This window comes from Narcine bancroftii, chromosome 14 (assembly GCF_036971445.1).
Source record: "Narcine bancroftii isolate sNarBan1 chromosome 14, sNarBan1.hap1, whole genome shotgun sequence".
NCBI lineage: Eukaryota > Metazoa > Chordata > Chondrichthyes > Torpediniformes > Narcinidae > Narcine > Narcine bancroftii.
Genome location: NC_091482.1, coordinates 30,601,331 through 30,629,266, shown reverse-complemented (window position 1 = coordinate 30,629,266; position 27,936 = coordinate 30,601,331). Strand labels below are relative to the sequence as shown.

Genomic DNA, 27,936 nt, shown 5'->3' with positions numbered 1-27,936 from the left:
AAATTTACTTTGGACAAGAATTAGAATTTTCTTTCAAAAAGAAATTAATATGTTCTTTCAAAAAATCAATAAATTCCATATTTTTTAACAACATTGTATTAAATCTCCAACGATAAGCCACTTGAACTTTCTCAGAAGTTATATAAGTAAAGTATAGCAAAGAATGCTACATCTCCATCTCCACATCTCTATCGGGCACACAAAACTCAAAACGGTCAACCAGTTTATCTATCTCGGCTGCACCATTTCATCGGATGCAAGGATCGACAACGAGATTGACAACAGACTCGCCAAGGCAAAAAGGGCCTTTGGAAGACTACACAAAAGAGTCTGGAAAAACTGAAAAACCTCACAAAGATTAGCGTATACAGAGCCGTTGTCATACCCATACTCCTGTTCGGCTCCGAATCATGGGTCCTCTACTGGCATCACCTACGGCTCTTAGAACGCTTCCATCAGCATTGTCTCCGCTCCATCCTCAACATTCATTGGAGCGACTTCATCCCTAACACCGAAGTACTCGAGATGGCAGAGGCCGACATCATCGAATCCACGCTACTGTAGATCCAACTGTGCTGGGTAGGTCACATCTCCAGAATGGAGGACCATCGCCTTCCCAAGATCGTGTTATATGGCGAGCTCTCCACTGGCCACCATGACAGAGGTCCTGCAAAGAAGAGGTACAAGGACTGCCTAAAGAAAGCTCTTGGTGCCTGCCACATTGAGCACCGCCAGTGGGCTGATATCACCTCAAACCATGCATCTTGGCGCCTCACAGTTTGGCAGGCAGCAACCTCCTTTGAAGAAGACCGCAGAGCCCACCTCACTGTCAAAAGACAAAGGAGGAAATACCCAACACCCAACCCCAACCAACCAATTTTCCCTTGCAACCGCTGCAACCGTGTCTGCCTGTCCCGCATCAGACTTGTCAGCCACAAACGAGCCTGCAGCTGACGTGGACATTACCCCTCCATAAATCTTCGACCGCGAAGCCAAGCCAAAGAGAAGAAAAGAAGAGCAAAGAATGATCTGAGATCATCCCACTTTTATATTCCGCTTGTTGTATTTTCCCCTGTAAATGTGCCGATACTAAAAAAAAAGTCAATCCTTGAAAATGATTCATGTCTAGCTGAATGGAAAGAGAAATCCTTCTCTGTCGGATTAAGATGCTTGAACCTGAACTGCCATTTTAGATTTCTTAACTTTCTTCAGGGACTTATCTAATAATGGTTCCAAAACACAGTTAAAATCACCACCAACTAAAACATTCTCATTAGCCTGACCCAGACATAAAAATGCATCAGAAATAAATGTTTCATCATCTTCATTTTGGGCATAAATATTAAGTAGAGTCCAAAATTCAATGAAAATCTTACAGTTTAATTTAAGAATACAACCTGCCTTTTCCTCCATTGATTGTAATTCAAAAGATAAATTTTTATGTATCAAAATTGCTATACCTTTAGCCCTGGAATTAAATGAAGAAGAATATACATGTCCTACCCAATCCATTTTCAATTTCATACTTTCTTTGACATTCAGATGTGTTTCTTGTAAAAAAGCGACATCAATTTTCTTTCTACTTTGATTCTCCAAATAGTCCACTTTCCTCTCTAACTCCTTCTCACATTCTTGCAATTCTTTAACGGATTTTTCCACCTCCAGCACTTTTTCTGTATTAGAAGCCACTTGTTGAAATTCCAAAAAAGCAGCCTGAAATTGTTTAAAATCCTCACAGGATGCTTCCACACATATTTTAACTGTATTCAGTTCCAAATTGAGCCTTTGAGTCATTTCATTCAGCATAAGACATAGCTGTTTACATTGTAATTCAGAAAAGCTCAGCCCTGCTTTCTCTTGCGTAGTGGCAGAACCAGGTAACTGCAGCTCCTGCTGCACCTCAACAACAGGCAGTTTAACAGTTTTACTGCGGGTCTGGACTCCCAGCGACGGCACCCCGACTTCCTAGGGGCTGACGCTGGTCTCCCCCCCGCAATCCGTTGTTGCTTCAAAAACTGACGGAAACGATCAAGATATTCAGGTTGGAGTACTTTCTGGGCCATTTCAAGCAATGGAGTCGTCTTCTTGCGTGCCCCCTCCGTTAAAGTTGGCAGACTGCCAGGATCGGGATCCACATCGGGGGTACACACACCTTCCTCCTGAGAACGGGTAATTCCAGCGATATCCTTCTCCTGGTGAGCAGTAGTCATTTTATCAGCTCCCACAGGCAATCTTTGCGATTTAGGGATGGAAGAAAGCAAACCTGAAACTGCAGCAGGCTGTTTAGGCCCTAAATCTTCAACACTCCGAAAATGTAGTTTCTTCTGCACTTGAGGTTTAATCTTTTTACCATTAATGGCCATAACAGTTCCTTAATACTTTAAACTAAGTTTTAAAAAATTGAAACTTGAAAACAAAGAGTTAAAAACGGGTTCTTAAAAGTATGGCCAGAGAGGTCGAGATTACACGTCTAGACTCTACGCCATCTTGCCACGCCCCCAATTCTGAGACTTTCTGATATATTCTGATTCTGCCTTTTCTGATTTTTCTTTGAGGAAGGGCTCAGGCCCGAAACGAGATCAATAGATCTTTGTCTCCTTTAGATGCTGAAAAGACCAACTGAGTTCCTCCAGCATTTTGGTGTTTTTACTGCTTTCCTAACTGTGAAGTTGAGTTTCTTATTAATGGTGACATTGAAGATATTGATGGTAAGAATTGTGGTTTTGGTGATCATATTACCTTAAATTAGCTTCTGGTTGTGATGACATTTTACTGTTCAGTTTGGAATTATGTTCACTATGTGCATGTTGCAGAATAAATTCGCGTTTTGTGGATTGGAGCTGGTGATCACGATGAGTGATTGCATAAAATGTCACAACAAAGAACATGGAGAGACAATACCAACATGATTAAAGGATTAAAGATTCCACTTTTGCATGTGTAGCAGTAAAATTGAAGATGGTTACTAAAAGAACATGTAGATTTATCTTTGTATTTTAATGGCTTTGAAATGTAAACAAATGTGTCGATGCAAAGGTCTGGGATTTGTGATTTTTCACAATCTCTGTTTCCAAGACGTGTGTCTGATTATCTGCCACCACGTGGGTTCTCCCCAACCAACTTCTCCCAATTGTCGAAGTGACAATTTCATCCATCTTGTGGTACACTTCAGATTTCAGAAGTTCTTTGGCTTGGCTTCGCGGATGAAGATTTATGGAGGGGGTAAAAGTCCACGTCAGCTGCAGGCTCGATTGTGGCTGACAAGTGTTGTCAGAGTATAAACATGAAATCTCATGCAGCCCAGTGTTTTGTTTTCCTGCGGGTGAGGAAGAATTACCACTTATTGGCAGTGCCAAAAAAGGTAAACAAACTGTGCAATGCAGAGATAGAAAAACAAATCAATAAAGGGTAGCGACCTGCAGCCTACTCCGCAGGCTGACACAGGAAATGGCCGTTGAAAGCAGTGATTGAACAGACGACATGTGCACTTTATATGCACCTACTTACCAAGTCTGTCAGGGAAGGAGCTACGTTGCCAACTCCACATGAACGCTGGTCCACTCGGCAGTCTCTCAGTATTTGTGCATGAACAATGTGAAGATGGTTTATTGAAGTGGAACCCAGTTGTATGAGATTCCAACATCACAACAATCTCTCACTCAACATCTCCGAAACTAAGGAATTGATAGTGCCCTTTAGGAAGGGAAAACCAGATGTGAGCTGAGAGGCCCGTCACCGTAGGCCGCAACAGCAGAGGCCAAACCAGCCAATCGCCAGCAGCGGATCGCATGGGGTCCAATCTGGGCCACCACATCACAAGGCAACCAATCCACGGTTGGCAGATCACAAGCCACGCCCGTGATGATGTGGCAGTCAGCCTGTAAAAGGCGAAGCAGATAGCCGAGTAAACAGTGTCGATTGCAGTCTCTTGGTGTGAGCCTTTTTTCTTCAAGCAGTAACCTCGAGCTATAACCGTAGCAGTGTGCTACAAAAGTAAGAGTTCTTAAATAAGTCCCTGATAGAGTTTGTCATTAAGGATTCTGACGGTGGAGGGGTAGCAGCTGTTCCTGAACCTGGTGGTGTGAGTCCTGTGGCACCTATACCTTTTTCCAGTTGGTGCAGCGAGAATAGAGTGTGTGCTGGGTGGTGTGGATCCTTGATGTTTGCTGCTGCTCTTCAACAGCAACGTTCCCTGTACTCAATAGTGGGGAGAGTTTAGTCTGTGATGTCCTGGGCTGTGGCCACTACCTTTGCAGGGCTTTGCATTCAGGGGTATTAGTGACCCCATACCAGACCGTGATGCAGCCGGTCAGCACATGTTCCACCATACATCTGTAGAAATTTGCCAGGGTTTCCAATGTCATACCAAACCTCTACCAGTTCCTCAGGAAGTAGAGGCGCTGATGTGCTTTCTTCACAATGCCATTGGAGTGTTGGGTCCATGAAAGATGGTGATGGTACTTAAAATTGCTCACTCTCTCCACCTCTGATCCCCCAATGATCACCGGAATGTGCACCTCTGGTTTTACCTTCCTGAAGTCAACAGTCAACAATTGGCTCCTTGGTTTCAGTGACATTGAGTTGTTGTCGGTACGTCATGCAGCCAAGTTTTTCATTTCCATCCTGTATGCTGACTCAATACCTTTTTGGGCATCAACTCGAGAAATCCAAAAAGCAACATCTATCGCAATGCAAATATTTATTTGATTTGCAAAAAGGACTCTGCAAACCATCAATTTTCGTTGACCTCTGAAATTCTTCTCCATCTGCTTCAGAAGACCATGTAAAGGGGGAATCATGGATTTTTGTTCCACCTAACTTGTATAAGTCTTGTTAACTGTACAAAATAATGTGGTAAATGTTTTCATAAATAATTTGGTATCCAATACATATTTTATAAGAAAGTGTTTACAAATTTACAATCTTCCCAATTCTATTTATCATTATAACTAATTGGGTATCGTGATATTCATAGAGTACCAGAGTGGAATCAGCTGGCGACATTCTTTTGAAGATGTCTTCTCTCTTTTCTGAATTTGTCGTTTGTTGCCAAAAGGCAGTGCTTAATGATAAAGGAAACAAATGTAAATGCGTCTTTATCAGGTATTTACTATTTCACAGTGGTTGAAATAGCTATCTTTTCATTTGTTTATTGGTCTTACCGTCGATGGCGTGACCATAATTTGTGATCCATTGCTGGAGTTTTTACGAAAATTATATCCATGAAAGAACGATGTGCAACACTCACGAACTCGCAGGCGATAGTGTCTGACCCATTGCGATATCCATTGGAAGTTTATAGGTTTGGGAGGTGTTGATTAAGCTTTGATGAGTTTCCACAGCACATTTTGGACTGACACTGAAGGGTGTGAGTGGTTGTGGAAACTTTGTTTAGAAAACTATTGAGCTGGTTGACAATTGTTGGATGTATAAATGAAGAGTATTCCATCAATTCACCTACCTCTGTTCAACACTCTCTCTCTGAATGAAGGGTTCAGACCCAAATATCAACATTATTTTTCTTTCACCGATGCTGTTTGACCTGCTGAGTTCTTCCAGTGGAATATTTATTCACCCAATTTCAACCTTGTACATGATGGCAAGACTTTAGAAAATTAATTTGAATATTGAACCTGCAGTATTTATGACTGATCCAGCTAATTTTCAGTCAGTAATGGAATACTAGATCATGTTACTATTGGGGAAGGTTTAAGATGGACGGTTGGATTGACTGTGAAGTGGTCACTGCTCGGTACGAATGTTGAGCAATAGGCTGCTCAAACATTGCTCCATGTGATTACATTGTATCAGTGACTGCATGTGGAAGTGACTGCTGAGAAATCACGTGTGAACCTTTCCTCTTCTGACTGAGTGAAGATTACCCATTGGCATCAATCTTCTGGGGGCTCCTCGATCCTACACTGAGACTAACGCTGGATAGATGCCAAAGGCAGTCACTTCCAACTTGCTTTCATGATTCAGCTCTTTCCTCCACACCTTCAGTGATCTGTGAAGATAAGGTGTGTGAAGAGAGCACACCTGACCAGAACTGATGCAGAGTGCTGAGAACACTGAAGCCCAAAGCAAAATTGTCTTCAATACCAGCAAGCCCGTGTCTTTTGTCTAAATGCCAGCAATGATGTGGAGTCTTGCAGACTTGGGACATGAAATATGGAAATTCTAGTGATTCCCTGTTCATAATTAGCATGTTGTAGTGGCAAAATGATTGCTATTCCAGTGGGAATGCTGCCTATTCATTGACCGTCCACTGTCACTAGCTGAGACTTGCAAATTGACAGATGGTGCTGTGTTTGTGTCAGTACTGTACTTCAATAGACCGCAAGTGGAGTCCAATGGCAAAGTCCAGTCATGCTGGAATTCCCAGGCATGATGCCAAGGGGATTACTCTCAGAAGCAATGCCAGGGTGTGATCTGGTAGAGGATTGGAGACACTCTTGTTTTAATGGGTGTTTTGGCCATGTGGATCAGCAAGCATGGGGGAATGTAACTTTTTTCTAACGTTGTCTTTCTTTGGTTTGATGCTAATTATTTCAAAGTGAGATGTTTAGTGGAAAATGTGCTGACTGGCTGCATCATGGCCTGGTATGTGGGTACTAACATCTCTTGCGAATAGCCCTGCAAAAGGCAGTGGACATATCACAGACAAAACTCTCACCACCATCTAGAAAATCTGCGTGGAACTCTGGAGCACGCAGCAATTATCGAGGATCCACTTCACCCAAGACCTGCTCTGTTCTTGCTTGCTACCATCAGCAAGGAGATACAGGTGCCACAAGACTCATGCCACCAGTTTTAGGAACAGTTTCCATCCTTCCACCATCAGACTAATAAACAACACTCAATCAGGGACTCATTTACTTTGCACATTATTTATTACTGAATATTTTTGATTTGCACAGTCAGTTTGTTACATTTCTTTCCTTATTTATATTCTCATTTATGCATACACATCTTTTTTCTTGAGTACAGTTTACTCGACTGATAGCTGCCTGGCCCGCAGGAAAAAGAATCTCAGGGTTGTATGTGATGAATTGACAATAAACTTGAACTTTGTGATCAAAGTGGAAGTGAGGGAGGACCTCACCATTTAATTTTATTTTCTCTCAGGTCCACAGCTGAAACTTTGTATTGAAGATAGTTTAATCTTAAAACTACGAACCTTCATATTTTTTCATTACGGTAGGAGGTGATTTGATTCATTGGGTTTTTACCAGCTTTCAGAACTGTTCCATCAATCCCACTTGTTTCCCAAACTTATTCTCTCTCAATCTCATCAATCCCACCCTCACTCTCCCTAATACTCATCTATCTTACATCTAGCCCATTGTTGGCATGTGAAAGGAAACCAGAGTACCCAAGGGAAATTTGTGTGGTCTCAGGGAGCAACTCAGCATTGAACGACTTAACTAATATGCACTCAAGTATACTAGCCTTGTGAATGTCCTCATTGCATCTCACCCAAGGGGCCCTGAAAATCTAATCTTCGCCCTGGGCGTGACTGGTGATGCGTTATCGGGTATCTTGCTGTAAAGTGGAGGTGTTTTGCACCATTGTGCTGCTAGTGTATTGTCTCACTTTGAAGATCTGAATGTCTGATGGGGACCATTCAAGATTGAATTAGTAATATAAACAGTCCTTATGGGGCAAGTCTGGATAATATCAGAAAATGTAGACCAGGGTGAAGTGAAAAATGTTATGTGGAAATTATTTAACTCATGGAGCAAGATATTCACTGTCAAAGAGATAAATTAACTTCATGGTGGATTCTGTGTCTTGTTAACCAATGAACGCAGAGCAGTTTTTAGTTAATTCCTTTGCACTGGTGTAATATTAGTGCCAATATGCTGGTCAAAGAATTAAATTAAAATTTGCTTTGACATAAGATGAAAATCACAGTGACTTCAATTTACACCTTGTAGTGATGGCTTATAGTCTTGATCACAGTTTTATCCCTCACTTTCCTTTTCAGCACTGGAGCTGGAGTCTTACAACTCTTCTCAGTGTATCTTCACTTTTTCCACCTTGGATATTGTCGTTGTGTATCCTTCAAGCTATTGTTGGATTTTAGCCTTGGAGGCAGAGCTTCTATTCTGCTAGGTATACCTCCCATTTTTTCCACAAAAAGAAATATGTTTTGGCCTTTAGCGGCATGAGATATAACTGATGCAGAAGGTTGTATTGCAACAGCCTATATCTGGCATTAATAACTGCCTTCGTGCTGTCCCGACAGAGGTCGGACCAGCATCATTCAAGAATTGTTGTTCCCAAATCCGACTCCCATCTGTGCCTCGCTTTATGGAGATACGCTTTTGGGCTCTCATTTTGGAACAGGAGATACATAGCCAAAATAAATGTACATGTGATCCCCCTTCGAATGAGAGCCTCCTCGTCACTACACAGTGGCAGGACCTAATTTGTCCCTTAAAAAAAGATCTTAATTGAAGATAGCAGAAGAGGGTCTTGTTTGATCGGTCGAATTTGTTTTTTAATTGCTCGAATGACATGAGCTGCCCCTTCTCATAACAGTCCTCGATACACCTGATCCCCTTCTGGCACCAGGTGTCCAGGATCTTGTTACCCATAGTCATAGGGTTGATACAAGAACTTTTGTGCCTTCAATGTGGGTATGTGCCAAGGTGAGACCCTTTTGGGGCATTTTGAAAATAATCACAGGGGTGGAATATCCGCAGGACCATGCCCTGTTCCTGCTGGGTGATGTTACAGACTTGTGTCTAAAATTGTCCAAACACCAAATTCAATTTGGCGGTGACCAGCAGGTGCATAATGGTTACCTGGAAATCTGACTCTCAGTTAAGTATCGCAAGATGGAGCAGGGATATGCAGAGCTGTGTTTCCCCTGGAGAAAATTACTTCTAACTTAAGGGGGAGATAAGGCACATTCAGGGAGATAAGGCACATTCATTGAGATATGGCAGCCATACCTGTGGCACGTCGAAACGCAGGTGCGATTGCCTCCCCAGAGCCTTTATCAACAGGAATAAATGGGTTTCACATGCCCTGAAACACTGAGAACGAGGAGGAAATCCTGCCAGCTCCCTTTCCTTTTTCCCCCTTATATACCTGCATTATTATTTATAACAAGTGATATTTATGTTTTTGCCTGGGTTGAATTGGAGGGAGGGTGGGGGGGAGGTAGTAGGGATAGATGGTGGGAAGGAAAAAGTAAGGACTCGGAAAACAATGATCTGTAAAAGGGGAGGATTGTTCCCCTATTCCACTTGGTTAATACGAACCTGTAAAATTATAAATAAAATTTTCAAAAGAAGTCTGTTACCTGATGCTTCCTCAGTTATCAGAGATTGTGTAATCTTGCACGTCTGCTTTTCATTCCTGATTTGCTCAAGTGAAATATTTGTTCATCCTGTCTGTATTTTTTTTGAACATTCTTCTTCTGTGCCACCCTGTGCCTCAGAGTACAAAAACATCCCTTTGGAACAGAGATGAGGAGGAATTTCTTCACCCAGGAGTGGTAAATTTGTGGAATTCATTGCCGTGGGTGACTTTGGAGTTGATCATTGGGGATATTTAAGGTGGAGGTTGATGTATTCTTGATCAGGAATCAAATCAAGTGTTTCAGGGAGAAGCCAGGAGAATAGGATAGTAAATCAGCCATGATGGAGTGGTGGGGCATACTCAACAGGCTGAATGGCCTAATTTCAGGGCAATGACGTAGATTTTTAAAACGGTTGTAATGAGGCAGATATGCTGTGTAGTGTTTGATTTGATGTTCCTGCCAGTCGGTTCTTCCATGGTGAGCTAATGTTTATTATTGTAGCAGCCAGCACAGAGGCTTTTCTTATCAGATGATAGACAAAAAGGCAAGTGGGGATCCAGTGGGGCATTTCTGTGACAGTGAACTCTTGTAAGTGGAACAAATTGGCCCTTGTGTCAGCAGACTGCCTTGGACTCCTGTGAAGACATGAAAAACTGTAGAGGAAAAAAAAACTATTGGAAGAGCTCAGCGGATAAAGCGGTATCTGTGGAGTTAGAGGGATGGTTGTTGTTTGGGGTTGATAGCCCACATCAGGACAGTGTTGGATGAGATGGCCAGTATACAAGATTGAAAGGAAGGGGTGGTAGGTGGAATCAGGTTGGGAGGAAGGGAAAGGAAGGGCAGATGGAGACAGGTTTGGGAGGTGGGGGGGGGGAGGAGAACAAGTGTCATTTCGAGACAAGCAATTGGGTGATAGGTATAAAAAGATAAAGGGATGGAATTGAAGAAATTAGCAAACGGGGAGGGTGGAGTCAGAGCTGAGCATGTGATTGGTTGAACCAGGTAAAGGAGGGATGATGGCACCTGACGGAAGGAAGAGGGGAGAAGAGTGTGCAGCAAATGAGAATAAAGTCAGGTGGATGAATACTTGGGTGACGGGAAGATGAAACTGGCTAGGGGAAGGGAATCTGTTGAGGTAATGAGAAAGGGGAAGGGGTGATTACCATAGAAATTCTGAGTAACACTGATCAGCTATGCCTTTTATGTCATGGGTAATTGTGAACCACTGATGTCAAGTAGCTTGGAAAAGTCTGAAAAGTTCAGTGAAGTATTTAAAAAAAAATTGAAAACAGATTATGGCTGTTTTTGTCTTTTAATTGTTTGCACAAAATGAAATTGCCTTGTTAGCTGCTCTTTTGGACAAACAATTGTATCAGTATATTCACCAAATTTGCTCTCCCCCTCCAAGTCCTAGATTGACTAAGAGTTGCTTATTCTTTCTTGGGATCATTGTCATCCAAAGGTCTCTCACCACATAGACATCCACTCTTGGATCACTGAATGGTGGGAAATTCCATCTCCAAGGTTATGGTGAGGAATCGGCTTCAATGGACTGTCTGTGTTTGCAGGGTATTACTTCTGCTCATTGGGCCATTTTCAATAAGTGATGGTAAGGATGCCACTTTGTCCTGTTTGGCGATACATTAAAAGATTTTGATGACTCAGCATTGTCCTTGTCTGCATTGGATCACACCAGGAGATCGACTTATGTCTGAGTAGTGACATGGATCTGATCCAATTTGCCTACCACCACAGATGCCATCTCACTGGCTCTTCACAAGCCCCTGGAACACCTGGACAGCGAAGATACTCTTTATTCACTACAGTTTGGCATTTAACACCATCATCCCTTCCAAACTAATCAGCAAACTCCAAGACCTGTGCCTCAATATCCCACTGCGTAATTGGATGCCGGATTTCCTCAGCTCCAAACCCCAGTGTTCCTCCACAATCTTCATCAGTACTGGAGCACCACAAGGTTGGGTATTTAGTACCCTGCTCGACTGCAGCTTGGTACAAAATTAGCACCATATACCAGTTTGCTGATAAAACCACTGCAGAGAGCTGTATAGAAGAAGGTGATGAGTCAACATACAGGTGGGAGATTGAAAACTTGGCTTCACGGTGTACTAACAACCACCTCATACCCAATATCATCAAGACCAAGGAACTGATTGTGGACTTTAGGAAAGGAAAACTAGAGGGATACAATCCAGTGATCAGAGGTGGAGAGGGTGAGCAACTTTAAATTCTTGGAGGACCCAACTTGTTCATGCCAATATGGAGAAAGCATGTGCCTCTACTTCCTTAGGAGTTTGCAAAGTTTTGGTATGTCTTTGCAAACCTTGGCAAGCTTCTGCTGATGTGTGATGGAAAGTGTGCTGACTGGCTGCATCACAACCTGATATGGAGGCATCAATACCTCTGAATGGAAAGTTCTGCACAAGGCAAAACTCTCCATGTAGTGGAGAGTTGTAGTCGGGGAGCTGTGGCAGATATCAAGAATCCACATCACCCAGCGCATGCTCTGTTCTCGCTGCTGCCATGATGAAGGAGGTACACGTACCACCAGTTTCAGATGTAGCTGCTACCCCTCAACTATCAGACATGCATAACAGACCCTTAAGAGACTAATTTAAGGACTCATAATTTATTACTGAATATTTATACTTCTGTATTTGTAGTCAGTCTATCATTGCGTACAGTTTATGGTTACAGAAATTAGAATCTTAGTGTTCTGTGTGATGTTGCATATATTTGAACTTCATAGTTCGTCATGCAAATTCTTTGTCTGAAGGCTTTGTATTTTCTGATGGTATATGTAATTGAATAGTTTATAATCCCATGTCATGTTTACTTCCTGTTTGTATTTTAAATTGCCTTTCCATGCTTGATTTGTCTGCTGTTCTGTTCATGATAAGCCATGGTATGGACCTTAGCAAAGATAAGGATACTGAACTCAGAGTCAACTCCTTTGCCTACGTCGTGCAGTGTAACATTGCAACGCAAGTGCAGTGCACTCTGAACTCGCTTTGTCTACCCCCCAGTCTACATGTTGTTGCTTCTTCAGTTGCAGTTCTTTAATGGAAATAGTGATGTGGGGGTTGGGCTGTTTGCCTATAGAAGTGTAGTAATGACTGTGGGGATTTTCACTGACAGGCAAGTGATCTTTTGTGTAGAAAACTATTTCTCTGCCTGGCTTTGGCATCTGACATATAACATTGAATGGTTCAAACCATTAAGGTTTAACCCAGGCTTCAATTATATTTGTCCAGCACAGACTTTTTCTCTGCAGGTCATTTTAAGATGTGTATTTCTCTGTACTTTGAGGTGTCTCAGCAGAATGTAGCTCTTAATCTTGTCTTTATGTAAGTATTATTATGTTTAGTATGTTATTAGCCCTGCCGATCTTGAGTGACAACTTCTGTGGAGTATATCTCTTCCCCCCCCCCCCCCCCCCCACACACACACACACACACACACACACACACACACACACACACACACACACACTACTGCTTGCAGTTTCTGGTTTTTCCATCAATTCCGTTCAGAACCTTTGTGAAAATTGTAAGGACAATATAAAACAGTTGAGTCTGGGAGGCAGATGCGACAAAGATGGCACAACACTACTCCTATGGTAAGGTAAATTCGATAAAGGGGCTATCAGCCACTTCCACTAGTAGTTGCTATCACTTCATCCACAATAGTCTGGAATGCTCTCCCTCTGGGATCTGGGGTTCATGACCCAGCTATCGGGCTACGTAAAAATCAGATGGCTAGTTTATGCACCCCCAACATCACAAGGATCAATCACTTGGTTTGCTAAAAGGACGTAGGCATGAAGCCATTGTGTAAGTTAAAGTCAATTGGATAACTTTGACTTGTATAGGTCAAGAAAGTTCATGGTACAAAGACTAGGAATCTAAGCTATGGGCAAGGGATAGAGGAATTACATTGCACATTGATGCAAATTCTCCTGGAATTTGTGGCTGCAAATGATATAAACTCTCTTTCAGACAACTGTCAGGGCCAGTGTGGGTGAATGGAAATGCATGGATTGCTCAACAACGAGCTCCATCGAGTTGATAGGGCAAAGGCTGAAACTTTCCCATCACAAACCAAAATGAAATTTGCAATAATGTTTGTCTTTTTTTATACAATGTTGGAAATGATCAGCAAATCAAGTATCAAGTATGGAAAGAGGTGACATTTCAGATCAATGATTTTGCATCAGAATCCATGTAAAATTGACCCAAAATAACAATATTTTCTTTTCTCATTTCAGGCATTCATGTTGATCTGCTGCTCTATTTTTAATTGTTTTCCTGTTATTAATACTTTGAGGAAGATTTGATCTCTCTCTTATTTTTTTCTTGCAGAGCGTCAGCATCAATAAGGCTATTAATGCACAGGAAGTTGCTGTGAAGGAAAAACATGCCAGAAATATCCTTTCTTTTGGGTGGAGTTGGACAGAGCACAAAAGGAACCCTTATTCGGGCTGTGTTTGTTTCCCACTGGCTGGGCTTTGTGAGTGTACGGAATGCGGTTTCCTGATTCCCCGTCAGATGTTTTTCAGTGTATTGATGCTGGGTGGCAAGGTTTTCTTCATCGCACACCCTCCATTTAGGCACATCAGTGTGGAAATTGTGAGTGGACAATTTGCAGGTGTATTTGGGAAATTTTAGATGATCACTGCCTCCTATGGGAACAAGTTTTGCCTCTGCTTCTTGATGAGACTTTTGGCCTCCTGTCATGCTAAGAGTGCTATAATTTGTTTTATGCCCTCTAGTATATATATGATTTGCCCTTTGGTTTCTGGTTCTTTGCCCAAATTTATCATTCCACTGTGTGACATCATCCAATCCTGCCATGGCCTGATGTCAGTACAAACACATTGTCTGGCAAAAGTCCCTGGGTGTTGTGCAGGTGTTAGAATGTGGCTTTTTTTTTTAAGCTTTAATATAAATTTTCTCCACCCATGCAAATATTTTCCTTTTGGGAAGCTTTGATTTTGACAGTCGATTGAATTGGAGAAAGAGCATTAGGAATGCAACTACTTTGAACTGTTTTGGTGACCTCTTGGGGTTTAGTTTACTCAGGTGGGGGATTAAATGTGGGGTGGCATGGTTGGCATAGCGATCAGCGCAATGCTCTTATGGCGCCAGCGATCGGGACCAGGGTTCAAATTTCTCGCTGTTTGTAAGGAGTTAATTTGTTCTCCTCATGTCTGTTTGGGTTTTCCCCGGAGGCTCCCGTTTCCTTTCACCATTCAAATGCACTGGGGTTGTAGGTTAATTGGGTGTAAATTGGGCACCACAGGCTCATGATTTGAACGGGCCTGTTACTAGGCTTTATGTCTAAATTTAATTTAAATTTAACCAAAAGGTATTTCTGTCCATAAACTTGGTTAAGATTGTCAATGATTATACTTTGAAGAAGGGATAGAATGATATTGCAGCAACATTTTATTGGAGACAAATGTTTTCTTAACATTTTATTGCTCATTTATTGTATTAAATTCTGACGATCATATTTGCCCATAAAATGAGCAATAAAATGTTAAGATGTTGGATGGGAAGAGATGTTACAGGCAACAAGCAACTGTTCCAGTCCTGTCTAATACTTTTCTGAAATCCGTTAATGAAAATCCAGACTTATGGAACCATTGGGGTGGGACTGGGAGAGCAGGAAGAATTTGTGAGCCTCTGGGCTAATGTGGAGAAAATGGGTGTGGCGTGGAGTTCGTCTCCATTATCATTGTACAAATTGCCTGAGCCAAATTGCAGTTGAGTGATACAATCCTCACTTTCTGGGCTTCTCGATGTGAAGCAAGGAGGGTAGAAGAACAGTAATTGACCTTTGTGATTTATCCCGAATGCAGCTTCTATTAACACACAGACCAAGAGTGGGAGATGTCACGTAAAATTTCCTTTGTATGTCTTTAATGTGCTTTTCAGCACTTTCGCCGAAGTTTAGCAATGTAGATTAAAACCTTGGGCTCTACTGTCACCAATTAAAAAAAAAAATTGGTGTAAATTAAATCTGGAACGGGTACATCCTGCAAACATTGTGCACAAACCCCCAGTGCGAGAAACAGTAACTGTATGATTATACATTCCCAAATCACTTCACTGGTTAAAAAAGTGAATTGGTTGGTGGTGGGGGTGGGGGGGAAGTTCCCTTTGTCCTTTTGTTTTCTTTTCAAACATGTGTTCAGTTTTATCACTTTTGACCTCCTTGTAAGACTATAGTCTTCTTTTAGTTTGGATGTTCAGTTATGAAGGAAGCTGATAAGTTAAGGTAGATATTTGACTTCAGGATGGTAATTTACTCAAAATGAATGCTTTAAACTTGGGCTCAATCTGACCAGCATACGACTTTCCCTCAGCAAAGTTTATATCTTCATTTTAATCTTCCTTCACGTTCTGCACTCACTCAAAAACTTGGGTAATTTCAATCCCACAATGCAATTGCCCATTCTACATTTGCCTGATTACAATGCCATTATGTCTGCAGACGCTGGGGATTGTATTAGGGGTCATGGCTGTCAATCCCTGGTGTGAGATGATGTCATCTGACGCCGGCATTGAGACAATTTTCCTTTCAAACGAGACACTTCAAAGGCGATTGGCCGTTAATTCCTGGGACCACTTGCAAGTGTGAAAGTGTGATAGTCTCATCTCATGTTATGAGAAAGGTAACTTTAACTTTTTTTTCCCCTCCTTGGATTTGAGCAACAGAGATGTCAACCCCCATCACTAACAATAGGACAGGAAAAATTGCAGGGCGTTGAAAATTTGGAACTTGTGTCTTGGTAATGAAGAGGAAATGAAACAAGAAAGTCTGTGGTTTAAGTAAAAAGATAGTGTCAGTTGGGTATTTTTTTTAATCTTTGCTATATAAAGGACACCGTTTGAACTGCTGAGTTTCTCCAACGTTATGGTTTTACTTTGTCATGAAGATGTTTTAGAGAGTCAATACTTCTGCATGGAAAGCAGACTTGGGGAAACAAAAGTTGATAGAAGTAATTTGTTGTCTATGGCTTTGTATTTAATGATCAATTAAATGATGTGGGAGGACCTGTTTCCATAATCCCCTCCAATGTGTTTCTAAAGCTGGATGCAAACCAAGGTATGCTTTAGTTTCTGAGTTTATAAATGTATTTGCCTTGCTCAAGGATGCTCAAATGATGACCAGTGACCAGCATTGTCTGCAGCAGATTTTGGCTACTGAAAGGGGAACGCTTATTTCAGGAAAATTGGATATCTATACAAACTCCTTACAGACAGCGCAGGATTCGAACCATGGTCCCAATTACTGCCGCTGTGAAAGCATTGCTGTAACTGCAGCACTAACCATGCTACCCCACTAAGCTGACTGTACTGCCCCTGTTCTGATTTCAGAATACGAATACATTTTTTCTTTATCTGTTATCTGAGAGTGATAACTGTTCCATTTACTTGCCGTATCATAGAGTGTAGTAACAGTTTTGAGCTCAATTTTTGGTAATCAGTGTTATACCTAATTAAATTTGAGCACAGAACTCTATGTTTCTGTTTAAAAAGACAGTTGTAGTTGGTAATAACTTCCTTAACGTGTTTCTGCACCATGCATTCTGGGTACACATCACGAAAAGGGTGCTCACACCTTCTGGACGGTAGTGAACCGGTTGCCACTGTCCAGCAACGCAGTCCTTTGTTGGAAATTTTGTCATGTATTTCACAAGCTGCTTCGAGATGGACATCCAAGTGTAAGTCCAACTGTATCAAGTATTACTTGGTTAAATGTGATTGAATAAGGCTTAAGTGATGATGCCATCAGGTCGTCTGATCTTCACAAACCCTCTGAAATATACTTCACACCAACTTTTACGATCATTGTCCTCTCTTTATGCCAAGTGATGTCAATAATTCAAAGAAAAGTTCTTGCACTGTATATCAGAATCAGAATTTATTTTCATGAACAAGTCACAAAATTCTGTTTTGTACCAGCCTCATAGTGTAAATATTCGTATAAACCACCTCACAAAAAGAGATAAAAATAGTGCACCAAAACCAAAGATAAGGCAGTGTCTTTGGTTTATTGTTCATTCAGGAATCAAATGGCAGCGGGGAAGAAACCCTTACAAAAATCTATAAAAATAGTGCACCAAAACCAAAGATAAGGCAGTATCTTTGGTTTATTGTTCATTCAGGAATCAAATGGCAGCGGGGAAGAAACCCTTACGAAAATCTATAAAAATAGAGCACCAAAACCAAAGATAAGGCAGTGTCCTTGGTTTATTGTTCATTCAGGAATCAAATGGCAGCGGGGAAGAAGCTGTCCTTGTGCCGCTGAGTGCTCGTATTTAGGCTCCTGTACCTTTTCCCTGATGGTAGCAGAGTGAAGAGGGCATGACCTGAGTTGTGGCGCTCCTTGACGATCAAGGCTGCTTTCTTATGATACCGCCTCTTGTTGATGTAATAAAGTCTGGTGTCACAGGCTGAGTTAACAACCCTCTGTACTTCCGTTACGGATAGTGATGCGACCTGTAAAAGTTTTCGAGAGTCTTCGGTGACGTATCGAATTTCCTCAAACACCTCACAAAGTTTAGCTGCTGGTGAGCTTTCTTTGTGATTGCATCGACATGGAAGCTTCATGTCTAATCATTATGTTAATGATTACAGATAATGCCCATAAAATTAAGATTAAAAAAAATAATGGCGCTGCTGTAATGCAAGCATTAGATCTGTTGAGAATCTGGGAAGATGGTGAGCGGAGATATGGTGCTACAATGGCAGGATCTTACCACCTAGTCCTACTGCCAGCAGCTCTGTACAGGCTTCACACAGCCTGTTAAAGGAGCCAGCAGTGTTTTAAACCTTGCAACGGGGGGGGGGTCTGGTCCCAAGATGGTGACGCCTGTGTTCAGCAGTAGCCTTGAGGGGTTTCAGACTCTGGGGGAGCAGGGCATCAGTAATGGGAAGAACATCCCCCATTGAGATGGAGAAACAGAGGAGACCACCTTAAGGACGCTGACCATGGTGGCAGACCAGCAAGGGGCTCTGCGACTCAAGGACAGGAGGTGGACTTGCAGGCGAGGAACCCATGCAGAATGTGAGCTGCTGTCGATGAGGTCAAGGGACTCGTGCCAGACTGTGGGCTGCTGGCTCATGGGAGCCAGGTGTAGGTGCCGGGATTCTGAGAGGATGCTGAGGGCAAGGAGACCCATAAGCACTCAAGGCTTCCTCGTTGATTCATAGTTTTGGATCTGGGCCCCATTTGCAGAAGGTTTGAACTGAATTGGAGCCTTGTGCGGCTGGCTGCAGGAGTACTGGAGGCAAATCAATGGACATTCAGTGACTCTGAGGGCACTCTCTTTTGCTTCTCCCTCTCTGACGGCAATGCTAATGGCGAATCTTCGTCCACCTTATAGTAGTCTAAAGGCAATTTTGTGATTTTATTACTTGACAAAAATGGTATCTAATCTAATAAAATGCTCAATGTTACAAATTAATTCAAGGAGGCGTTTGAAACAAATTCTGTGGCTGATCCAAATGTTACCTCAAAGAGCTAAGCTTTAAGAAACATCTAAAAGGAAATTTAGCTGGGGAGGTGCAGAGTATCGGAGAATTTTAGCGGATTTTACCAACTGAAAGCAATGAAATTAAGCATTGATGAAGAAGGCAGCATGCAACTGTCCTGAAGGTTAGGGAAGATTATAGCAGCCGGGAGGGACAAAACTAAAATGAGTGTGTTCAAATCACTGCACTGACCAAACAAAAACCAATGTGTATCAGAGAGACGTGATGGGTGAACAGTCTTTTTTATGAGTCTGGGCGATTAAAGCAGGATGCCCTTAAGTTTATGGAGAACAGAACTTGGATATGCAGTCAACTTTGTCAGTACTAGTGGTACCAAAAATGTTTCAGAAACAGATAGTGTTTCTCTGTGAGCTATGATTACTTTGGTGGAAGTAGGTGGTCAGTGATGCTCTGAATCAGCGATCCAAATCTCATTTTGGGCCTCATATATTACGCCAAGAATGCTAACAGCTTGTGACTCAGACTGAAGGTGGACACTAGTTTTGTCAATTGAAAGACATTCTGTTGCTCCCATATTGAGATGGTGGTGAAATAAAACTGGGTGCAATCAGCGCTCGTGACATTGAGTTTTCGGAGGAAGCTACCAAGGATCATCTGAGAAATAAGATGGTGTCCAGGATAAATGCTTGAGGGACGCAGGAGGTATCAGTGCAGGCAGGAAGGAAGCAGCCACAGCAAGTTATTCTCTGCACATGATGACAGATGACTTGATAGATAAGAACAGGATTTGTATGTATTCGTCCAGAATACTATGATGAAATTAAAACAGGAATGAATGAAACTATCAGTAAGCGATAGCATCTGTGGAAAAAGGAACAGTGTTGTTTCAGTTTGAAGATGCTTGTCAGATCTGGTGATTTAGTTTAAATTCCAGAAAGGGTGATGGATGAAGAATGGATAGGATAAAGGCAGAATCTCTGACAGGGTGATTGTCACTGGGAGAAGATGGTTGATGGGTTAATGAGATGAATAAGAGGGAGAAAATATAATCAAAGCAATGCACAGCAGTGAGAGGTGTGATGAACGGATGGGTTTCTTTTTCCACGATCACCAAAGGTGACTTTTGTGACTGGTAGAAGCGAGAGTTTGTCAAATGTGTGCAAGATAGTTTTCTTAATCAATACGTAGAGGAACGGACTCGGGACGGTGTAATACTGGATCTCCTGTTAGGGGACGAGATAGGTCAGGTGTCTGAGGTTAATGTTGGAGAACAAATTGGGTCGAGTGATCACAACTCTATTAGTTTTAGGGTAGTTTTAGGGAAGAGCAAAGAAGGACCTTAAGTTGAGGTTCTGGATTGGAGAAAAGCAAATTTCGAAGGAATGAGAATGGCTTTGGGGAGTATTGAGTGGGACATGATTTTTTTCAGGAAAGGATGTAAATAAAAAATGGAGAATATTCAAAGAAGAAATTTTGAGAGTACAGAGTAGATATGTTCCAGTGAGGATCAAAGGAAAGGCTGGAAGTCATAGGGAGCCTTGGTTTTCGAGGAATATTAGAAATTTGGTTAGGAGAAAGAGGGAGGTGTACAAGAGGTATAAACAGCAGGGTGCTGAGGAATTGAAAGAGGACTACAAGGAGTGTAGAAAAAATCTTAAGAAAGAAATTAGAAAGGCCAAAAAGAGGCTCAAAGAGGCTTTGGCAGGCAGAGTAAGAATAAATGCAAAGGGTTTCTATAGGTACATTAAAAGTAAAAGATTAGTGAGGGATAAAATTGGACCCCTTGAAGATAGCGAGAGTAGGCTGAGTGAGAAGTCAGAGGAAATGGGGGAAATTTTAAATGATTTCTTTTCCTCGGTATTCAATAGGGAAAAAAATATTGTACCAGTTGAAGTAAAGAAAAAAAGTGGGGAGGTCATGAATCATATAAGGATAACTGAAGAGGTAGTGATGGCAGTGTTAAAAAAGATAAAGGTGGACAAATCTCTGGGTTCGGACAATGTATTCCCAAGGACACTCGGGGAGACTAGTGGACAGATAGTGGGACCATTAACAGAGATATTTAGGATGTCACTGGTCACGGGGGTAGTGTCAGAGGATTGGAAGGTGGCTCATGTTGTTCCGCTGTTTAAGAAAGGATCCAAATGTAAGCCTGGAAATTATAGACCTGTGAGTCTGACGTCTGTGATGGGTAAATTGATGGAAAGTGTTCTGAGGGATGGCATTTTCAAATATTTGGAAGAACAGGGATTGATAGGAAGTAGTCAGCATCGTTTTGTCAGGGGTAGATCATGCTTAACAAATCTTATAGAGTGTTTCGAGGGGGTTACAAAAAAGATTGATGAAGGGAAGGCTGTGGATGTTGTCTATTTAGACTTTAGTAAAGCTTTTGACAAAGTTCCCCACAAGAGGTTAGGAAAAAAGGTGGAGGCATTAGGTATAAACAAGGAGGTGGTGAAATGGATTCAGCAATGGTTGGATGGGAGGCGTCAGAGAGTACTGGTAGAAAATTGTTTGTCAAATTGGAGGCCGGAGACTAGTGGAGTTCCTCAGGGATCGGTCCTGGGTCCACCCACTATTGTTTGTTATATATATTAACGATCTGGAAGAAGGGGTGGTAAATAGGATAAGTAAGTTTGCAGATGATACAAAGATTGGTGGTATTGTGGACAGTGAGGAAGATTACCTTAGCTTAAAAAGAGATATAGGAAAGCTAGAGGAGTGGGCTGAGAAATGGCTGATGGAATTTGATATGGACAAGTGTGAAGTGTTGCATTTTGGAAAGGCAAATCTAAATAGGTCATATACACTGAATGGTAGACAATTGAGGAGTGCAGAGCAACAAAGGGATTTAGGAGTTATGGTAAATAGTACCCTCAAGGCTGATACTCAGGAAGATGGTGTGGTGAAGAAGGCATTTGGAATGTTGGCCTTCATAAATTGGAGTATTGAATTCAAGAGTTGGGATGTTATGATGAAATTGTACAAAGCATTGGTGAGGCCAAGTTTGGAATACTGTGTGCAGTTTTGGTCACCGAATTATAGGAAGGATATAAACAAAATAGAGAGAGTGCAGAGAAGGTTCACGAGAATGTTGACAGGATGTCAGCGTTTGAGTGACAGAGAAAGGTTGAGCAGCCTGGGGCTTTTTTTTTCTCTGGAGCGTAGAAGATTATGGGGGGGATTTGATGGAGGTGTTCAAGATTTTAAAAGGGTCAGAGAAAGTCAACGTGGATAGGCTTTTTCAATTAAGAGTGGGGGATATTCAAACCAGAGGCCATGGTTTGAGATTGCAGGGGGAAAATTATAAGGGGAACATGAGGGGAAATTTCTTCACGCAAAGGGTGGTTGGGATGTGGAATAAGCTTCTGGCAGAGGTGGTTGAAGCAAGCACATTATTTACATTTAAGGAAAGACTGGATAATTACATGGAGGGGAGAGGATTGGAGGGGTATGGACCAGGTGCTGGTCAGTGGTACTAGGAGGGTGGGGATTTGTTTCGCCATGGACTAGTAGGGCCAAACTGGCTTGTTCTGTGCTGTATATGGTTATATAATCTGATTGGAGAGATTTGTACAAGGAGTTTCAGGGAAACTAGAGACCAGTTTGAGGCTGTAATGATTAAGGACTTTGGAGAGGAAGGGGCAGTTGGCGACGGGACAGTTATTTGCCAGGACAGAAGAATCTTGACTTATTTTGAATGAGGACTGATGAAGGAAGGTTTTCAGTGAAGGAGGACCGTACCCAAGGAGAAAGAAGCGCCATCAGTTTTAACTAACTTGAGGGAGGAAAGGAAGTTTAGTGAGATGGATGATTGGGGATGGGTCTGCCTGGTGAAGTGAGTTCAGAGAGGGCACGAGGAGAGTTGGAAGAGAAACTGGAGTAATGATAGAATTCTGATCTGGACTTGGTAAGTGACAGAAAGCAGGGAAACAGCAAACAAAAGTTACCATGTTAGGGGAGATAACAGCAGCTGGGAGGGACAAAAAGGCATTGAGCTGTCTCGGGGATGCAGGAGAAGGATTTGAGAGCATTTGCAACAAATGCAAGAGATTTGGATGATCTCTGCACCCCAGGATGAATTTAGATTGATTTGTGATTGTTAGAACGTTAATTAGCTTTTTGCATATTCCTTCCTCCCTTGGTGTGACTGGGTGAAGGCAACATGGAGCCTGGCTCTGGTGAATATATTGGTGGTGGCAATCTTCTCTTGGAATAGAGAGGTTAATCCTCTCCAGCGACTTGGGCAGAAAAGTCTCTTGGATGAGAGGTTAAACTGGAACCTCATCTGCTCTGAGGTGGATGTAAAATATTCTATTAAAACATTTTAAAAAATGGTAGGAAACTTATCCCTTGTGTACTGGACAGTACCAACTAACTAAAGTCACTTAAACTGATCTTATTCATAGCTGGTTTGTGAAGCGTGAGTCATTAGCCCCTTTTCCACTGGCATCCTGGTTAATTGGCTGAGCAGTGTCCTGGGACAGGAAGCCCTTTGTGCCGTTTCCACTGGGCCATCCTTAGCTGGGACACTAATTGCTTTTCCACCGAACGCATTCATCCCCATGGATCAGTGTTCTACCTTCAACTGGAAACGGGTGACTTTCTGCTGTCCCTTTTCCACTGGTTTTATCAGCACGCCAGCGTCAACAAACACCAGGGATATAAGTAGGGATAGAGGTGGTTAATCCTCGGCGTGCGTTCGGACCGTGTTCTTTTTCCATTGGACCCTGTCCCAGAAAATCCCCAGTTAATTCCTGGGACAGGGTGCCAGTGCGAAAGGGGCTACAGTTTACTGTGTTTCTTCCACTCAAACAGTAGCAACACTTCAAAACTATTATATTGACTTCAATATGGTTAAAGCACTGTTGAATATTGAGGCTCTGAGGATGACGTAAATATGAGCACATCTCTTTACTACTTCCTTAGTATGAGATGACTGATGGAATGGATGAGAACAAAATTAAATCAGTCACTATTGTCTGTTAACTGTTTGACGGTAGAAAATGAAAATAAAAATGTGAATATTTTCAAGGGCAAATTAATTTTCAAATACATTCATAATCAATTTAATCAAGTTTATAAGTTTGCAGCTGAAAGAAAATCAAAGTATTTGTATAGCAGTGAGGGATTGTATTGATGCTCAAAGGGGCCCAAGTATTCACGAGAGGCCCCGACACACTTGACAACTGTTACACAGCCATTAAAAATGCCTACCACTCTGTCCTGTGCCTGCACCTTGGTAACACAGCCCACCACTCAATGTCGCTCTTACTTGCCATTCAACAGAAGCTGAGATGATAAACAGGTGATAGACAGAGGAAACTGGAGACCTCCCAGATAATTACTCCTGGTCAGTGGACTGGATATATTTAACGACTTGGCAGCCAACGTGAATGACTGCACCACTGCTGTCACCATCTTCATCAGCAAGTGTGTAGACAATAGCACATCAAAAAGAACAAACCATGGTGAACTGGTGAGGTTTACTCACGACTGAAGGCCAAGAACATTGTGTGCAAGCCAGGTACGTACAACAAAGCCAGATATGAACTGCACTAGGCCATCAGGGATGGCAAAAGGCAGCACAGAACCAGACCGGACTCCTGGTTGAAGTTCACGGGTACGAGACTCTGGTGTCAGGACGTTCATCACTGGCAATAAAGTGAACCTGGGCCAAATAGTAACGGACAGTGCATCTTTACTGAAGAGTTCAGTGCATTGTATGCTTATTTGAGCAGGAGGCCAGTGACGCACACCTCTTCAACCTTGAGCACACTGGCACCTGTGGTCACCACTGCACAGGTCCAATTGGCCCTGCAGAAAGCAATTGTACAAGACAGAGTCTCTGGACCTGTCCTCTGTGCTAGTCCAATTGGCAGAAGTATTCACACATTGCCAACCTCTCTTACAGTCTGACGTATCCAGCTGCTTCGAGAAGGCCACTATCGGCCCTGTGCTGAAGAAGAATGTAGTGATGGAACTAAATGACTATCAGCTGGTGGTTCTGACATCCACCATCATGAAGAGGGTGGTTATGGCTCACATTAACTGCAGCCTGCCAGCCACCCATGACCCACTCCCAATTTGCATATCACTGCAACCTGACCTTCATCTCAGCTTTGGAATACCCTGACAGCAAGGGCACCTATATCACCTATATTCCTTAACTATAATTTTGCCATCAACATAATTGTACCAAAAAATTCTATTGCCATGATCCTGGACTCTGCATTCCCCTCTGCAATTAGATCTGTGATTTCCCATCCCACAAACTGCCATCAGTGAGGATTGATGGCAGCTCCTTTACAGTCATTGCTGGGATCCTCCCAGGTTGTGCACTCACCCCCCTACTGTACTCGTTGCATTTCTCTGAATGAGTAGCCAGAAATCATTCCAACTCTATCTCTGGATGGAGTTGACATGGCTTTTGGAGGCCAGATCTCAAACATTGACAAGTTGGAGTATAGAAGGGAGATGGAGTTGTGGCTTGGTGCCAGGACAACCATACTTTAATGTTGGAGAGACCAAGGAACTGGACGTCGACTTCAGGATGAGGAACAGAGTTGCTCCGTAGATGTCACTCAATGGCGCTAAGGTGGAAATACCAAGTTTCTCAGAGCTAACCTCTGCAATGATTTGACATAGAACATAGACCACTACAGCACAGTACAGGCCCTTTGGCCTTCAATGTGGTGCCAACCCATATATCTTTAAAAAAAATACTAAACCCTCCCTACCCCTTAACCCTCAGTACTCTGAGGAAATTTAACATGTCACCTGCATCCCTTCAGGATAGCAGATAGACCATTGAAAGTATCCTGCCAGGATTCATCATTGTGTGGTACAGTAACTGCACCCATGAGGCTTCATTGAGTTTGAGGCCAAATTTGAGGAGTTATTACTACATTCTACAATGTTTACATAATTTTGCAGAAACCCATATATTCACACGATATAGGAGCAGAAGTAGGCCTATTGGCCCATCGAATATGCTCTGCCATTCTAATCGTGAGTTGATTCCACCTCCCACTTCATGGCCTTCTCCTCATAACCCTTGATGCCCTAACTCTTAGACATCCAACCGTGGCAACATATTTCAGACTCATGACCCTCTGGCTGAAGAAAGACACCCCTCCACCCCCACCCCCCTCCATATAGGAAGCAACCTTGCTACATTAACTCTGTCCAGGTCTTTCAGCATTCAAAATATCTCTACAAAATCTCCCTTCATCCTTTTGTACTCTAATGCGTACAGTCCAAGAGCTGACAGCTGTTCCTCCTTTCATTCCTGGCATTATTCCAGTAAATCTTTTCTTGACTCTCCAATGCCAGCTCATCCTTCTTCAAAAAAGGCACCCAAAACTGCACACAGTACTCCAAGTGAGGTCTCTCCAGCTCCCTATAGAGTCTCAACATTACATTCCTGCTCTTTTATGCATTTCCTCTAGGAAATTTGCCTTCTTCACTGCCGATTCAACCAGGAGGTTAACCTTTAGTGCATCCTGCACGAGGACTCCCAAGTCCCTTTGCACCTCGGAATTTTTAATTTTCACCCCATCTAAATAACAGTCTGCATTTCTATTTCTTCCACCAAAGTGCATGTCCGTACACTTTCTAATTTTGTATTTTATTTGTCACTTCTTTGCCCGTTCTCCAAATCTATCCAAGTCTCTCTACAGCCTTTCTATATCCTTGCACCACTTGCCCAACCACCTATTTTGGTATCATTTGTAAATTTAGCTAAAAAGCCACCGATTCCATAATCCAAATCAGTTATAGACAACGTAAAAAGAAGCGGGCCCAACACCGCCCCCTGCAGAATACCTCAAGTATCAGGTAGCCAACCAGAATAGGATCCCTTTATTCCCACTCTTGTTTTCTGTCTATCAGCTAATGCTCTGCCCATGCTAGTATCCTTCGTATAGTTCCATGGGCTCTCATTGTTAAACAGATTATGTGTGGCACCTTGTTGAAGGCCTTTTGAAAGTTCAAATACATAATATCCACTGCATCTCCCCTGTTTATCCTACTTGTGATATCTTTAAAAAAAAATTGCAGTAGCTTTGTCAAGCATGATTTTCCTTTAAAGTAGGGGCTTGTTTCCATGAGGGTCTTTAAAGTGTTAACTCAATACTTTAAATTGGGTAAAGATGTGTTTCTTATAGAGCCGCTTTTGTCTTTAAAATATTGCTTAGTCATTGCCATGGCATGTGAGGCTGGGAGCCAGTTGGGCCTTTGACTGAAGAAGGTTGAGAGCAGTGGTTTAAGGAAACCATCCTGACTTGGATGAATCTGGTCATGTGCCTCTTGGTACTCCGTAACCTCATCCACGTCAATCTCATGAAGCCTATTTAATGTACAAGTACACCAAGTAGTTCGGGTGCATTATTGAGGCATCAAACAATTGAATGTTTTCAGTTGTTTGAAAGCCATGTTTTTCACCAGCAAAATTGCTTTGAATGTTTTGAGATAAATTTAAAAAGAATCACAGAATTAAGACTATTCACTACTTCTTAAATAGTGGTCTTGTTGGATGAAGTTAGCTCTTCCTGTTGGAAGAGTCCAGGTGATAAGAATTAAACTAATTCTCTTAATGGTGCAAGACAACAGTTCACCACACTGGGTCATCGGTGTGGGACGTCACATTGTCACAACAACAACTTTGCGCTCAACATTAGCAAAACCAAGAAGATGATAGTGGACTTCAGGAGGGAGTCAGGGGAACACGACCCACTCCTTGTTGAAGGCTCAGTAGTGGAGAGGGTCAAGATCTTCAAATTCCTGGGTGTCAACATCTCTGAGGATCTGACCTGGAGCCTCCATGTTGATGCAATCATGAAGAAGGCTCGCCAGCGGCAATACTTCAGGAGCCAGGTAGATGGGTGACTGTCAGGAGAGGGAAGGGAAAGACTCAGACAGTGCAAGATTCCCCTGTGGCCATTCAAGTCAACAACAGGTATCTCCTTTTGGATACTGTTGACGGAGGTGGGCATTCAGGGATGTCAAGGTGTTGATGTCTCTGGTACAGAGCCTGGGCCCCCGGCTCAGAAGAGAAGAGTGATAGTGATTGGGGACTCTTTGATTAGGCAT

The 27,936-nt window shown here is 42.4% G+C and overlaps 1 protein-coding gene across 6 annotated transcripts in view; it reads left to right on the top strand.

Annotated features, from left to right (window-relative positions):
• hip1 (huntingtin interacting protein 1) overlaps positions 1–27,936 on the top strand; it is a 296,345-nt gene that overhangs the window by 128,858 nt on the left and 139,551 nt on the right. For 4 of the 6 annotated variants that reach the window (XM_069911170.1, XM_069911171.1, XM_069911172.1 and 1 more), the window contains exons 2-3: positions 13,699–13,762; positions 16,927–17,069. The exons of the other annotated variants lie outside the window; for them this stretch is intronic. In XM_069911170.1, the coding sequence (XP_069767271.1) occupies positions 13,699–13,762; positions 16,927–17,069 (207 nt within the window). The remainder of the gene's footprint in view (positions 1–13,698; positions 13,763–16,926; positions 17,070–27,936) is intronic. 6 annotated transcript variants of the gene reach the window in all.